This window comes from Dipodomys merriami, unplaced genomic scaffold (genome assembly GCF_024711535.1).
Source record: "Dipodomys merriami isolate MVZ:Mamm:240054 unplaced genomic scaffold, mDipMer1.0.p SCAF_48, whole genome shotgun sequence".
Classification (NCBI taxonomy): Eukaryota; Metazoa; Chordata; class Mammalia; order Rodentia; family Heteromyidae; genus Dipodomys; species Dipodomys merriami.
The window spans coordinates 8,346,830-8,363,316 of NW_027206046.1; the positions used below are offsets into that span (position 1 = coordinate 8,346,830).

General features: G+C 41.9%; 1 protein-coding gene across 2 annotated transcripts in view; it reads right to left on the bottom strand.

The window, feature by feature from the left end:
- Myzap (myocardial zonula adherens protein) overlaps positions 1-16,487 on the bottom strand; it is a 73,307-nt gene that overhangs the window by 26,157 nt on the left and 30,663 nt on the right. Inside the window, exons 9-11 of one of the 2 annotated variants that reach the window (XM_069995331.1) lie at positions 13,448-13,527; positions 11,826-11,931; positions 1,723-5,986 (exon numbers count right to left, since the gene is read on the bottom strand). In XM_069995331.1, the coding sequence (XP_069851432.1) occupies positions 5,933-5,986; positions 11,826-11,931; positions 13,448-13,527 (240 nt within the window). In that variant the 3' untranslated portion in view covers positions 1,723-5,932. Of the gene's footprint in view, positions 1-1,722; positions 5,987-11,825; positions 11,932-13,447; positions 13,528-16,487 lie in introns of those variants that run through there. The other variant, XM_069995330.1, reaches the window with a different exon arrangement.

A 16,487-nucleotide genomic window follows, 5' to 3' on the forward strand; every position in this document is an offset into this window, starting at 1 on the left:
ATTCTCCAGGGTTCCTGTGACTTGGCTATAAAAATGTCAGGGAAGGATGAATACTGGCTTCCAGGTCTGAGGGTAGCCACTGGAAGAGAAGGAAGGAAGAGGGCTTGCTGGGTACCAGGCCATGGCTGCATTAGCTCATGATGCTCATGACCACCCTAAGTGGTTGCTGAGGAACCCACACAGTTTCAGGGTGTTCATCTTCCTTTCATCCCCTCAACCATCATCTAGTGGCTGGTAGGACTGAGATCTCAACCCAAGTCTTTCAGATGCTCAAGGCCGGACGCTTTCTTTCATACTATCCTGATGTTGAGAGTTGCCTGCCTCCCTTCTCCTAGAAACAACCACCTAGCACTGCCATGCCGCTCCCCCTCCCCAGGAAAGAGCTAGGCTGGGATGGTCTTATCTTACAAAGATCTGTGGGAGCCTTGGGTCTTGTGACTCGCCTTGGACCTTAAGAGGAGACCTCACATAGAATGGAGAAGTTGGGAAACAATTTGTTTGTTTCTGTGTTTTCAATAGCTCAGAGAGGGAACTGGTTCAGAACAATGTTATAAAGATGCATTAACACTGGAAAAAGAAAGGGAAAGCCAAGAGATAAAGATATTTCCAAAATGTTCCTGGAGTTCAAGTGCCCTGAAATACGAGCCCTACCCAACACCTGCCAGGCTCTCCTCCCAGCTGCCCTTACCTGCCCTGTCCCCTCTACTCACCCAGCATTGCCTGCCACAGACCTCACGTTGAGGCTCTGATCTAATAAGACAATCGGAAGCCATTGAAAAATAGAGACCACCCACCTTAGTGAGTCTCCACCTACATCCTCTAGCCTCTCCATTTAAACTTCTTCCCACAATCCAGTCAAACTAGATTAGTGCTCCCTGCACTCACCCTATACTTTTCAGTCTCTGTGTTTTGTTTCTATTTTTTCTATTGTCTTATCCGGTGTGATCTTTTCCACCCATCTAATCCTTGCCTAGAAAAACCCAGCCCATCCTGCAAGACCCAGACACTAAACACTCCACCCACACTGGAGTTGTTTTGTATTTATAGGCACTGTGCTACTAGGCACTTGACATCTACCTGGTCAGGCATGATTGTCATGAGCACCTCTGGAGGAGGTGTAATTTGGGATCATTCTCATTTTAATGATAAGGAATGGGGATCTTGAAGAGGGTCTGTAATTTGCCCATCATCCAAAGCCTAATCAGGAGCCAGGAAAGGGTGCAAAACCCATGATCTCATCTACTCAGCGCTTATAAATGCTGATGCTGTCCAGTTTCAATGTCTTCAGCTGGCAAAGCTACGAGGGTGCCTCACTTATCACATTCTGCCTCAAGCTCTGATGAGTTTAAAAGTTAGCCAGAAATATGAAGGCAGGCACTCACACCCAATTTTATATTGGGTTTTCGAAGGTACTTTGTGAATGTTACTGGCTGTCCTATCAGAAAAGAGTTTCTTCTAAGCTGGACCTTCTCCCCATGCTCACTCCTAAGCCTGAGAACTGGGTTTTCCTATAGATGTCAGCAGAAGGACGAGAAGGTGAGAATACTGAAAGAGATCAAGATGTCACAGATTTTCACAATGGGAAGAGGTAACATGAAACAAATCAGTGAGCGATGTGGTTGGAAAGAAAAAAAAATGAAAACAACTTTCTATAAGCCAAACAAAGGCAGTACTATCCACACCATATAAACAAAAAAAAATTAATTACACATGAATTATTCTTTATTTGTCTACAAAGTATTTATTGAGAACCTACTTTTTGCCAGTGGGCATTCCAGACATTAGGCATACAGTCATAAACAAAGCAGACCAAAGTCTCTGCCCTCATAGAGCTTCCATTCTACCTTAGGAAAAGAGTCACAAACAAAATAAACAGGCAAAAGAGACACGTGAAGTATGTGGCTCATCAGAAGATGGTGCCATGGGGAAAAGCGGACTCAGGAAAGAATGGAGGGCAAAGAAAGAAAGGTGACACACAAACCTGCAAGACTCTTAGAGAAAGTATCTCTGATATACAAAGCTTATAACATGTCAATTCTACCTAAATAAAAATTGTCATGATACAAGACATACCATAAACAAACCCTAGCAACTAGATGATAATGTCACACAAATATTCTTTATCGGTAATATGTAGATTATATTATGAATATATGTCAATAATTATGTAGAGTTTACACAAACCAATAGGAATTGTAAGCAATCTAAAATCAAAACAGATGGAGGATATGAACACTCATTTGTAAGAGAGGAAGCCTGCATGGCCTATGAGCTTGTGAAGTCACTCAACCTTGTAATTTGTAATGAATAGTAATTCCACAATTTACAGCTCAAACAATGAAGTGCTATTTCATAACTGCCCAAATTATAGTGTACACAGTGCCAGGTGATGTGAGCATTTGGAACTATCTGCCCTGTCAGCCACTTTGCAAAACAGGTGGGAAGAACCTGGTAAATTCGAAAATGCATTAATTCTGCACCCTAGCCATTCCTCCTTCTTTCTAAGTAGAGAATCATGTTGATATGCTTGCCATTGTTTATAGAGGAATAAAACATTGGAACCAAAACTAAATGCCTACACAGGATAAATGTTAATATATTTAAATAAAAGTATATTAGGTAAGGTGATTACTGATGGCTTGTGCCTGTAAACCTAACTATTCAAGAGCTGAGATCTGAGGATTGTGGTTCAAAGCCAGCCTAGGCAGGAAAAAAAAAAACATTAGTAGGGCTATGGCTCAAGTGGTAGAACAGTAGCCTCAAACACAAAAGCTAAGGGGCAGCACCCAGGTCTTGAGTTCAAGCCCCAGAACTAACATACACACATACACACAAAAGTATATTAGACAGTGAAATGAAGACTTTAGGTCTGTATGAAATAACATTACAAAAAGATGAGGTATGAAAGTAAGCTTATATATATATATATATATATATATATATATATATATATATATATATATAATACCATTTGTTTTCTATGTTACAAATTTAAAAATACAATTAAGCTATATATTTATAATAGATATGTATCTGTAGTCAAGGCTCAGAAACAAGGCCTAGAAGGGTCTAGGACTGAATTACCACTGTAGTAAAGACTGGGTAGAAGGAAGAGGAAAGAACAAATCTATAAAACGAAATACTTCTTTACCAGAACTGTTTTCTTTATTAAAAAAGCAATCAGAAACAACTATGCCAAAATGTTAACATGTGTTAATCCTACAAGAAGCACAGGGGGGTTATTTTCCTTATTCCCTGTAATACTGTGTTTTAATATTTTTCCAATTTAAAAAAAAAAATGAGAAGACAAGAATACAAGCAACCTTTGGAGTCAAAGATCTTGGCATGGACCCCAGAACTACCATTATTTGATGAGAGGCTACTGGCTACTTATTTTTTAAGACGCTTCAGTTTCCATTTCCTGCGTTTAAAAAAAATCGAACAAATAATACCATCCACTGAGGTTAATGTGGGAATAGGAAGTTCGTCCTTGTGCAGTACCTTGAGAGACACCTGCTAGGGCCTTGGACCATCAGGCCAAACAGCTCAGATAATTTCCTGGAACAGAACTGGGTGCCCAAGCCTCTGAGGAACTATTCAAAGTCAATCAGAAACCATTTCAATATAGAGAATATAAGTCCACTGACATTTACCAAGAAAGAGCTTGTTCTTGGAAGGGACAATTGGTACCATGAATACATTAATCAAAACTTGTCCTCAAATGCACCTGTAATAGTTCTCTCTAGAACACATGGGGGGAAAAGACAGGCATAATTGCACCGTTTCAGGTATCTTCTAAAATCTCAGCGTTCTGGACGAAGCATTAAGGTTTTAAAATCAACAAGTCATTCATACCAGGTTAATAGAGTTTGAAAGAAACCATAACATTGTTTGTTTATTATAAGTAGATTCTGCCTCCAACTTTTGAGAACTGGATTCTTTTGGTAGGGTATGGGGTGACCATGTGACAAGATGCAAACTTAAGAGTCAAGGCTAAGTGGGAGGAATAGATGAGAGGATTGAGATCTGAGGCAAGCATGGGCAAAAGCTTGAGACCCTATCTGCACAATATAAAAGACCAGAAGTATAGCTCGATCAGTAGAGCGCCTGCCTAGCAAGCATGAAGCCCTGTGTTCAAACCCCAGTGCCACCAAAGGAATAAAAGGACTCAAAGCTAAGCATTCAGTTAAGGGCAGGTAAGGAAAGATAAGATGGAGTGGTGGGGCAGGATTTGAGCACATAACCCAGGGTTGACAGGCAGTAAGTCAAGCTGACACCATATCACTGTTCTGCTAGAACATGGTGTGTAGGAGGCACCAGACCTAAGACCTGTATGCACCTCTTCAACTACATGGTCCACATGATAGGTCCCATTGGCCTCCAGGGACTGTCTGGAACTCAGAAGAGTGAAGAAACTCTCCAGCAGAAGAAAGCACATCACCCTGGGAGAGTCAACACAGTTACCCACTTTGCAGGTCACTACATCCCCTCAATCAAATGATTCTACTTTTTGGAACTGAATCATGAATCTGTTCTACTAGAACAAACGCCCCTGACTTTTCCCACCAAGTACAGGAATCCATCAGAGCAGTAAAGGAATCCTAAAACAGTGGAGGTCACCATGCGAGGGTAATAGCTAGATGAATGGTGCCTGGGTTCACCTCCAGCCTTCTCCAAAACCCACCAGCACATGTGGGATCTGCATCAACAATAGTGACAAGGGACTGCGAATGGAGAACATTATTGGCTTCCTCTCCATTCCATGTGCTTCTTAAACAGGGTAGAAGCATCACAAGGAAAGACAACAGGCTTGACAAAGCAGATATGGCATCTACACACCCTCTATGCCATGGACAAGTGAAGAGAATGGAAAGCAAACCAATGTCAGGACAGCCGGCCTCTGCATGAACTCACTCCATCAGCCCAGTCTACCAGCTTCTGTAAGCAACACCACCCTTAACTAAGACTGTGTCTGCTGCTACCTATCAACACATTCTCAGCCACACCTGAAAGACTAAAGCATGCACCACACACACACTCCACTTGGATTTATTTTAGCTGAATAGATGTCCCTCTTTTTTCTTTTGGTCGGTCGTGGGGCCTGAACTCTGGGCCTGGGCGCTGTCCCTCATCTCTTCAGCTCAAGGCCTAGTGCTCTACCACTTGAGCGACAGCACCAATTCCAGCTTTTTCTACTTATGTGGTGCTGAGGAGTTGAACCCAGGGCCACATGCATGAGAGGCAAGCACTCTACCACTGAGCCACCTTCCCAGCCCTTCCCTCTTCATAAGGCATACTTATGTGCATGAAGGCAGCGTGCCAGAAACTAGCCACAACTTTCTCCTAAACAAACAAGATGAGTGAGAAAGTAACTAGTGCTGCTGATGTCCGTTCAGAAAGGACACCCGGAGCGCCACCTCTCATATACAAGCACAATAAAAAGACAGGCATTCAGCTGTTTCTCTGTGCTCTGGGGCATGGTTCGTAAGGAACACTTTCTTCAAGCTCTTTCCATCTTCTCAGCGGGTGTCTTTGGCAGCCTTCCCACAAGAAAGGGTTCATTTTCCACATTCTTAGGCCAGTCTCTTGGAACTTCCAGAATTATATTTAGTAGTCTTTTTTATTTAATGCAGTTCTTTCTTTGATGTCTAGGAACCCACGTTTCTAAAAAGATTCTGGATCTCTGAGTTGTCTGTGCTCTGCAGTCTGGAGCTGTACAAATTGAGGTGACAGTATGGGGAGGTTTACACAAATGAGGGTCCCCCATATGATCACATTTTTTTTTCCTTTAGACATAGCACATTCTTCCAGTTTTGTTCCTTGGCTGATCACAGAAAAATAGCAACTTCTTCCCCGCTGAGAGTGTAAAAGTGTTCTTCTCACCATGAACTGTAATGGGAACCATTTCCACTCAGAGCAGGCTACCACTTTATCATCTTCCAAAGAGCCGGAAGCTAAATCTGGAGAAGAGCTCGTGCGACATGATCTGGAGACAGTTCAACGGAGTGGATTAGGGTTGAAGGCTCAGCGTTAGGGGTCCTTCCCCTCACCCCGTGGGGCTAACTACCAGTAGTAGGAAGTACTTGGAACTTTGTAAACACAGGACCTATGCCTGAGGCACACTTGTGTGTGTTGACAACACACCATAGGATCATTTCAGAATCAATTGTGTGTGGGCAAATGGCTGAGCCATTTCAAATGGACGACTGTTGGGATGGAGAGAATTTAATTTAAAACAAAATTGCTTTGTGTGTAAATATTCTAACAAGAGTCTGGGGGCTAAGATAGAGGTCAGCAAAGAACACAGAAAGGAAGAGTTAAGTACTCAAAGATGTAATTTGGTCCCCAAGACTCCCAAAGAGACATCAACCTTTTAATCTATAAATTCACTTTCCCCCAGCTTAGGTACACACATACACACACACACAGTGGGAACCCATTCTTTCATAGTAAATAATAACAGTTTGCATTCACTGGATATTTCCTATGTTCTACTCATCATGCTTAGTGTTTTATATACATCATCTCATGTAACTCATAGTAAAAGGACTTCTTAGGTAAATACACTTATTCATTCCATTTGAAGACCAAGAAATGAATAACTTTGCCCAAGTTCTGAATGACTCTAAAGTCTGTGCTTATAGGTATTTATTTTAAGAAACCTTTCACTGTATTTCCATAAAGATTTCAATATGCAAGGGTACATATAGATTCATGGGCTGGGGAGATAGCGCTGGGATCTCAAATAGAGAGAAGGAAAGCCCTGTGTTGCTGAATGGCTAAAGAACCAAGAACTTGGAGGCTGGTTATGGTGCAATCCTAGCTATTCAGGAGATGGAGGGAGGAATACTGGTGACAGCCTTGGGGTAAAAGCATGCTTGCCTTAAAAAATGCAAAAAGAACTGAGATGCAGCTTGCCTAGCAAGCATTTCAGTCCCCAGAAATTTAAAACCTCAACTCTGAAGAATTACTTGGTTTTCCCCAAACAATCAGGGCACCATCACTTTAAAAAAAAAAAAAAACAGACCTAAGATAATGAGCAAATACTTTCAAAACCATTTCCTAGGAATTTCACCTGAGATATGGTCCTATGGGGGGGGGGGGGGGGAGGTTCCGGTCATGGGGCCTGAACTCTGGGCCTGGGCACTGTCCCTCAGCTCTTCAGCTCAAGGCTAGCGCTCTACCACTTGAGCCACAGCGCCACTTCTGGCTTTTTTCTTTTTGCTTATGTGGTGCTGAGGAATCAAACCCAGGGCCTCATGCATGCAAGGCAAGCGCTCTACCACTGAGCCACCTTCCCAGCCCAAATACTATATTTTCTTATCACCAGTCATTTTGTCCTGTTTCTAAAGAGGTCATGTGGCCAAGTATCAGGTCTTCTATGTAGACAGAGGAGGAAAATCTATGCCAAGGGGAGGGCAGGGATATACATGTGTGGACAGGGAGAGAAGGATTAGGATAGCTGGTGTTCATCCCTGACATTGAGTCCCTAACGTCCAAGGACAGTAGGTAGATTGGATGTTGCACCTTTAAGTCTTTATTCTCTGTTTCACAAGAGCCTCTCATCTTCCCTCTGAGACATCTTCCCACTAGTTGCATCTGGATCACCTCTGGGAAGTTTCTGTGTTCAGCTTACCACCAGGGTAGTACAGCATTAAGAACGAGCTATCATGGAACCCTGCTGAGGAGCCAAAGCTAGCAAGAAGTGAAGATCCCCTGACTGAACCAGACAATCTCAGACTTTGGACAGCTCTCTCCCTTCGGTGCTCTAGTCCCTAGTGACCAGTCCCCAGGCTTTTCACTTCCTACTCTTTAAGTTCACACCAGTTTCCCACCTAGGGCACAGATGCATCCAAGGGAACCTAGCTGTTACACAAGTAACACAAAACCCCACTTGGAGAGAGCTAGGCTGCTGTCCAGGGCCTTGGGTCTCCATCCTGGCTGCAGAGTAGAATCACCTGTAGAATTAAAAAAAAAAAAAACAATCCCAACATTCCTCCTCCCACCCCCAGAACCCAGTCTGCCTCCATGTGCCAAGGTCAGGCATTTTTCTAAAGCTTTCCAGGAGATGTGAATGTACAGCTCAAATGAGAAGCACAAATGGGGAAATCAATGCCTCGTGTCTTAGCACTTATTAAACATCTACATTATAGAAAGGGAGAGATTTCTGCCAAAGAAGGCTAAAGAAATAATGGCTTGCGTGCAGCTGGAAAAGCAGTTTCCTTCAGACACTTTGTGGGGGGAAGAAACATTTCCTGTGTCACAAATGGTGCTGGGAAATGAGCAGGTGATAAAAACGATCACTTTTATTTAGTTGAAAGTATTTATGAAAAGATATGCTACTGTGGTGGGAAAAGGTACATTATTTAACATTTAAGGTTTCCAAGAGCCTCAGTAGTCTCAATCTGGACGTTTTGAGCTTTTGAAAAGCGAAGTTCATCACTATAAAGAACTATGTTCCTTCAGAGATATTAGGACCAAGATGGCACCCACAGTGAATGGAGACTGGAGTTCCAGCCTTGGTGAAAGTGAAGCTGTATCACAGACGAGCTCTCAGGCCTTGTATGAGAGAAAGAGAACTAACTGCCCCTCACATCTGCACTTAAGGGTCACTTCTAGTCTAGGTCAAAGTACCCCTCCCTCTGAGTAGCAGGTGGGCAGAGATAAAAATATACTTCTGTATAAAAGTCAGAGTGGAATATTTCTCAGTGACCAATACAGTTGTCCACACTGTTCAAGATTTGTCTTAACTGATCTGGAGCGATTTATTTATGACTTTGCTCATTACGCAAAGGAATGTTAACGTCGAGATGACAGGAAGAAGGCACAGCATAGAATGCAATAGAATACTTGATTTAAAGAATATTTGCCAGCACTGGGATTTAGCTCAGTGGCAAAGTGCATGCCTAGCAAGTGCAGGGTTCTAGGTTCGATCCCCAAGAGACAAAAGAAAGAAGGAGAAGACAAAATAAAGAACAGTTAAAGAACATTTGCCGAGATTATCAGATTTCTTCCACATAGCCTTTCAGATTACATCTACACATAAGATCATATTCAGAAGGAACGCACCCATAATGAATGCCTACAGTAGCTTCGGGGAGATGTGAACAAGGTTAGACATGTTTTCTACAGTTTGAAAGGAGAGCTGAAGTTTTCCTCTTCGAAAGTGCCACCCAGTGGTTCTGGCCTGGCTTTGCATCATAACAGAAGAAACATAGATATATATATATATATATATATATATAGTTTTCTCTTCTACAAGACGGTTTTCTAAAATGTGAATTCATGTCTCTCCTTGCTTCAACTCTATCCATTCCCTGAATCACCTGGGCTTTCAACTCCTTTCCAACCTGGTCCTGCTGCTGAGTATGTATCACTTATCCATATCCCTTTCCCATATGTTTAAATAATGTAAGCTCATAAATGTCTACAAAAATGGAGACTTTCAAATCATCCTTTGGCTGTGGAAATAGACATGGTGTACTGAACCAATGTTGTAATTTTTACTACCTGATTCAGATTATTGATGTTCAGAATCAAATGTCATATTTTGACGTCTCCATCACTGTGGAAACCCAGGAAGCCGCTAGGTGGCGCTAAAGCTGATGTAATCTTTCTAACTTGGAGCCTGTGATTTCTCTTTATTGGCTGAGTTTTCCAAACTCATGAGACCTCAGAGACGCTTGTGTGGGAGAGGCAAACCATAGGAAGGAAATAAAGCAAAGACCTCAATCTTTATATGCCTCCCTATTTACACACACACACACACACACACAGTCAGTCAGACCCTTGTATCCATAGGTCCCCCACACCTGCAGTTCCAGTCAACTTCAGCTAGAAAAAGTATTTGAAAAAGTAAAATCTACCTGTGCTGAACATGTACTGACTTTTATTTGTCATTCTCTAAACAATACAATTTAACTTGTTACATCAAAGTCATATTCATTTGTTATCTAATCTAGAGATGTAATGGAGAGATGTTCATGGAGGATTGCAAAGGTGATAAGCAGATACTACATCATATAATCTATGGGATTTGAGCATCCAAGGATTTGGGTATCTTTGGGGTGGGGGTCCTGGACCAAATGCTTTCAGTACTGGGAGACCAACTGTGTGAATGTGTATACCCCCAGTGCTTACAAAATAAGACAGTCATCATATTTTGAAAGCAGATTACCAAACAGAATTCTAAATTTCTTTGAAAGTATAACCAGAAAGGTGGAGGAGAGTGTCTTTGATTTTAGTACCAGTCTTAAACCCTTAAGAGTTTAACAAAAGCCAGTGCATGTGTGGCTTCACTGGATGGTTCTCTTCACATTTGACATGAGATTAACATACACCCCATGCTGTGAGATAGGAGAATGTAGGCCCTGAGGTTAAGAATTCCTCTTGCCCCAGACTTCAAGTGTGTGAAACTCAGAAGCAGAAAAACTGTGCTCTGACAGCCAAAGTTCCCGACACACTGGGGGATGACAAAGCCATGCTTTTCCTACGAAAATATGCTCCTGCTGGCTGCCCAGTGCCAGGTGCAGGGTAGCATCTCCCCCCATCGCTAGGGCAGGTAGCACTCTAGGTACATGAAGGGTTCTGAAGGTGCAGCCTGGTATCTCTGTGAGCCTCTGCCATCGTGCACGAGGGAATGTGACATGGGCATACTTGGCACAGTGTGATTGGACTTCTGGCTTATATAAAGAATACATTTATTCTCCACCCAACATAGTGAAGTACCTCTCCCACCTCAGCACCCACAATAATATCCCCAAATGTCATGGATTCATGGTCTTTTGTCTTTTGTCTGTTGTGTATAATTTTTTATTATAAGTAGAGTTTTAATAATTCACTAATAGATCTACTTTTAGAGTGATAATTATTATAGGGGAATTTTTTTTCAGTTTTTCATTGCCTAGTAAATGTTATGGTATATTGAGAGCTTTTTTTGTCTTTCCCTTTTCTTTCCTTCTTTTCTTTCCCCTTTATTTCTTCCTTTGCTTGCTTGCTTGCTTGGGGTTTTTTGTTTTGTTTTGTTTTTTTGTTTTGGCGAGTTAGAAAATTATACCCCAGGGAATTCTTAGAATCTCATAAATACTAATTGTTTTTTCCCATCAATTGAACAAAAATCAAAACTACAATAATATGTGACTAGCTTTATCACAGTGTGGATTTTCTTCTATTCAGTCTCATCACCGAGAGACAGGTTGCCCTGACACAAGTCAAAACCATTCCTTTTTTTTCTTCTTAAAGAAATAAATGTCTACTTACCTGTTTTTGCTTCATCTAGAAAAGCAGAACAGTGACCTCTCCCAAGTAGAATGAATACATGACTTCACTCCACATTATATAGAGAGTCAACAGGGAAAGGATTGTATAAATAAGAACAAGCAAAGAAGGAACAGGAAGGAGAAAAGAGAGAGTGGAGAGAGGGAGCAAGAGACAAGGCAAGGAAAAGAGATGCAAGGCAGACAGACACCAGCAATGGAGGAAGGCCAGTGGTGAGAGGCAGGCAGGTATAAGAAGAGTGTAGGGCCTGAATTCAAGTCAACTTCTCTCATCACACCTTCTGTCCCCTGAGCTGTAGGATCTCACTGATGGTGGTGTACTTGGCAGCATTCATGACTGTAATGATTTAGTTTGGAGAAAGCCTTCCTGTAGAGAGGGTATCAAGAGCCCATGTAGGACATATGAAGAGATACCCCTTTGGACCAAGGTGGTGATAAATCTATCTGCAAGCCACAAGAAACTGAACTGAGAGGCAGATACGTTCTATGGCTGAAGTCTCCCCACCACAGGAAGTAATTCTGAGCCTGAGGCCTTATGCAGGTGCTTACCTCCTCCACCATCTGTTTGACTTTCTTCTGCTGGCAGTGCACCATGTCATCTAGGTGTCTGATTCGCTCTCGGAGGCTGGCTGATGCCTCCTCTAGCTGCTGATACCTAACAGAGAAGAAAAAGCAGCTGAGTCCCAACACAACAGCCGCAGGAATATTGCCAAAAACACAAGACTCCAAGATGTCCTCTTCTTAACTTGAATATCATAGGGGTAAACTACAGATCAGCTACCCCATCCTAGCAAGATACAGAGCCCTTTGAGTTCTCACTTTCAAGTTTTATCCTGTATGAGGACATTTATTACGCTTTCCAGGGACAGGTATTTTTGGCCACTTAAAAGTTTGTGAGGCTCTCATTTTTGGAGGGAGATAATAGGAAATGGACCATCCATCAAGGACCTTGACTAGAACACAAGAAAATAATTGAAACCAAGAGTCAGAGTCTTGGCAAGTCTAGAATTACAAATGTTCTATGCATCATTTGTTTGGGATTAACATGTTAAAAGAAGAGTGGCCCATGCCACAAAACATGCCATCCTTTTGTTTGAAAACAGCAAAATTATTCCCTACCTATGCTTGGTTCAAAGAAACCAAAGGAGCCAACAGATGACTCTGTGTTGTGTAAACTTTGAGCACAGAATGCTGGAGGAAGGGTGTGGTGATTGCACACCACCTTAACATCCAGGAACAGATTAGTGAAAATTCCTAGAACCTGGAAAACTTTGAAGTTATAAAACAGGAAGAAAAACAGGTTATTTTCAGCACCAACTGTGTGCCAAGCAGTGCACCCCAAAGTACCCTTACAACGTGACCCTCCAAGATGGGCACTGTTATCAATTTATGGAACTCTTCTTTCTTTAAAAAAAAAAAAAAAACAACAGAAAAAGATTGCCCATTTTACAGCTAAGCAAAAAGGCTCAGAGAAGTTAATGTGCCCAGAGTGCTCAAACCATCCCTGCCTGGCTTTCCTTCACAGGAGAAGCATGTATATTAGGGTTTGAACTCAGGACTTCAAGCTTGCTCATTTGTCTAGTATTCTTACCCCTTGGGTCATACCTCTAACCTAGCTTTTTGCCATTTATTTGGGAGATAGTCTTGAGGACTTTTCTGTCCAAACTGGCTTCCAATCTCAATCCTTTCAGATCTCAGCCTCGTAAGGAGCTAGGATTACAGGCATGAGCCACTGGCTTTTGCCTTCTGATTCCAGGAAGAAACAATGGACTATTCTTGTATTTTCCATTCAAGGTTCTACATGCTCATAGCCAAAGAGCAATGCCAAGTTTGGACCTAAACAACATGTTTAAATTAATTTCCAGGACAAATGGTATTAGTCACTGTAGATGAGTTTGCTCATCCCACAAAGTTCACAGCAAAGGACATTTATAGACTGAACCTTTGCCCTTGCAGCAGTCTTTGCTGTGTCCCAGTGCACCACCAACCAGTCACAGGCTATAAGGTGTGGCTATCAGCTCCACACTGGAAGCTCTCAGCCTAGTGTCACACATGTTCAGTCTGTCACAATGATGACATGTGAATGGAAACTCAAAGGCCAGACTAGCCCACAAAATGAGATCACACTCACCCTCTAAACCCACTCCAAGACTAAGAATGGTTCCTCTTACCTCTCTTTGTCAGGCCCAATGATTTCTCCTGACATTTCTGTTTCGTGCTCTAAGAGTTGGAGTTGAAGTTGGTGCCGTTCCTAAAAAAAACAGGTATTGTAATCAGTGGGTCACGAGGGAGATGGACAGAAAGCGCCTGGTCAAGCAAGTTCAGCTCTAGGAAGTGCAAGTCTGTATAATAACCCCAGAGATTACTCACTCACTCACTCAGAGTTGAAATAAAGCTCAGGGATGCCAAATATGTCTGTGTAGGTACAGATGCATTTCTAGATTCGAGGAAAATACCCTGGGAACACCATACTCAAGACTTCTTTTTTAAAAGTATTCTGTCAGCCCAGGCTCACATGTTTTATGAAGATTTATAGCTCTAAATAATGATAATGCTTCAAATAAGTAACCCAAGATACTATAAAATTCTTGCTTATTTTCTAAAGGATCAAGAAAAGAAGCTCTGGAATACTGATGATGTCCTAACCTGTTGGTGTAAGCACAAGGTCACTTCTAAAATATATATAAATATTGTGGTCAAATTAATAGTAGCCCAGAGACCTCCTAATCCCTGGATCTTGCAAATATGTTACCTTATAAGAAAAAGGATTTTTAAATGAGTAGATTTCCCCTAGATTGTTCAGTTGGACACTTATCAGAAAGAGGCAGTAAGGCTAGAATTAGAGGTTGAAAGTGCTATACTGCTGGCTCAGAGGCTGGAAGAAAGGGCCACAAGCCAAGAAACACAGGTATTCCAGAAGTTAGAAAAGACAAGGAAACTGATTGTCCTCTGGAGCTTCCAGAAGGAATCCAACATGCCAGTCTATTGATTCTAGGACTTCTCACCTCGAAAACTGTAAAATTATAAACAAATGTTGTTTGAAGCTACTAATTGTTTTTGGTAACTTACTACAGTAGCAATAAGAAATATACATGCATGAGGCTATGTATTTTGTATATTTGGCTATATGTATGTAAATTTTAAAGTCTCCCAATAGAATAAGAATATGGGCCAGTATTTCTTTTTTCTTTCTTTTTCTTTTTTTCTTTCCTTTTTTCTTGGGGCTTGAACTCTGGGCCTGGGCACTGTCCCTCCGCTCTTCAGCTCAGGGTGGGTACTCTACCACTTAAGCCACAGTGCCACTTCCGGGTTTTTTTGGTGGTTAATTGGAGGTAAAAGTCTCACAGACTGTCCTACCCAGGCTGACCTTGAACTGTGATGCTCAGATCTCAGCCTCCTGAGTAGCTAGGATTATAGGTGTGAGCCACTGGTGCCCAGCTGGGCCAGTATTTCTTTAGAGAAAGTGGGGGGAACATGTTACTAAAAAGCCTGGTGCTATCGGTACTGAAATGGCACTGAAAATTATGAACCCCATCTTTGCTGTCAGAAACTCTCCCCAACAAATGTTTACAAATTATGTAGATTCTAAAACTCCTTTCTGTCAAATTATTGGCTGCAAGTCTTGGAAAATCTAATTCTCATGATCTCTGAAGCTGTAAGCTGTGGTCCCAAGGGGAAAGCTTGGCAGGGCAGGGAATCTCCTTGTGCCAGGGAGAGAATCACATCCCCAATATGTTTGGAATGGTGAAGTAAGACCAGCTTTACTGGGTTTTTGTAACTGTTGTGAAATCCATACAGCCAGCACACATCCTTACCATCTGGCCTGGGTAGCGAGTTTCCCCTACCCTACCCTGTGGGCTGTACCATGGGCTGGAAGTTATTATCATCAGCCCTGAAATAGAAGTGACAAGCCACTCACAAATGACTTCTTTCCCCACCCTACAAAAAAAAATGCCATCAACAAGACCTAGCTACACCTCATGTTTCCACTCCTGTTTTGTAAAACTTGAAGTGCGACAAGCCTTCAGAATGCACTGCGTAATGATGTCTTCTGAGAAACCACAACCAGACTGAAGGCACAGAACATTCTCTGTCTCCCAGGGAATTCTGGGAGAGCACACTCGTTACAAGATTTTTGCTGGTCAGATAAAAAGATAGTTCCCATACAGTGTTTAGTAAGAAAAACAGTGAATTAAGGTATAGGGGAGAGAAGCCATGCCAAAGCACACATTGTCAGGGCAAAATGCAACAGGAAATGAGAACAGGATGCAAACAAGGCCTGGGTTCCCGCCTGTGGACCTGCTGCTCACCCACAGTGGGACAGCGATTTGGCCAGATTCCTGCTCTCAAAGATTTATCCATGAAGGGAAAAGCATGGGAATGGAGATATCTCATCGCAGTATTTCTTCAGCCTTATTGGAAAAGAGAATTTGGAAAAAGAACCATAAATTTTGAATCACAAACCAACCAACCAAGTGTTGGCAAAGAGCTAGCCTCACTACCTTCTAGACCTCGCCACCTTTGCCTCCCATAATGAACTGCATGTGGAAATCAGCGTGAATAAACTAGAAACTTCCAGTATCCCAGGGATACAATGAAAATCTACTATAAAACAGGTCTAGCAAAGAAAAGCTGACTTGGGACAGACACTTATGGCTTATAACAAGGACATAAATTCCTGAGCCTTTATTCCCATGCCAGGAATGGTGCAAAGCAAGTAGCATGTATGTTTCTCATTTACTTCTCATGATAAGAACTAATGCTATCAGCATTTTATAGAAGAAACAGTTTAGAAAAGTTAAAGAACTGCCCACAACTAATATATATATATATATATATATATATATATATATATATATATATATGTATGTATATGTATATATTGTGGTCAGATTAATGGTTGCAAAGAGATACCCACCTCCTAACCCCTAAATTTGAGAGGCAAGATCTGGGTCCTGTGATTCTAAATCCTCTGTTTTCAGTCAGGTGCCACTGGTTCATGCCTGTCATCCTAGCTACTCAAGAGGCTGACATTGTGATTCAAAGCCAGCCTGGATAGGAAAATCCTCAAGAGAGTCTCCAAAATAACCAGCAAATAAAAAGTAGAGTTGGAGGTATGGCTCAACTGGTAGAGCACTAGCTGTGAGCAAGCAAGCTAAGAGAGTTCAAACCCGAGTACCACCAAAACAAATGCAAATGAATAGTTTCTGT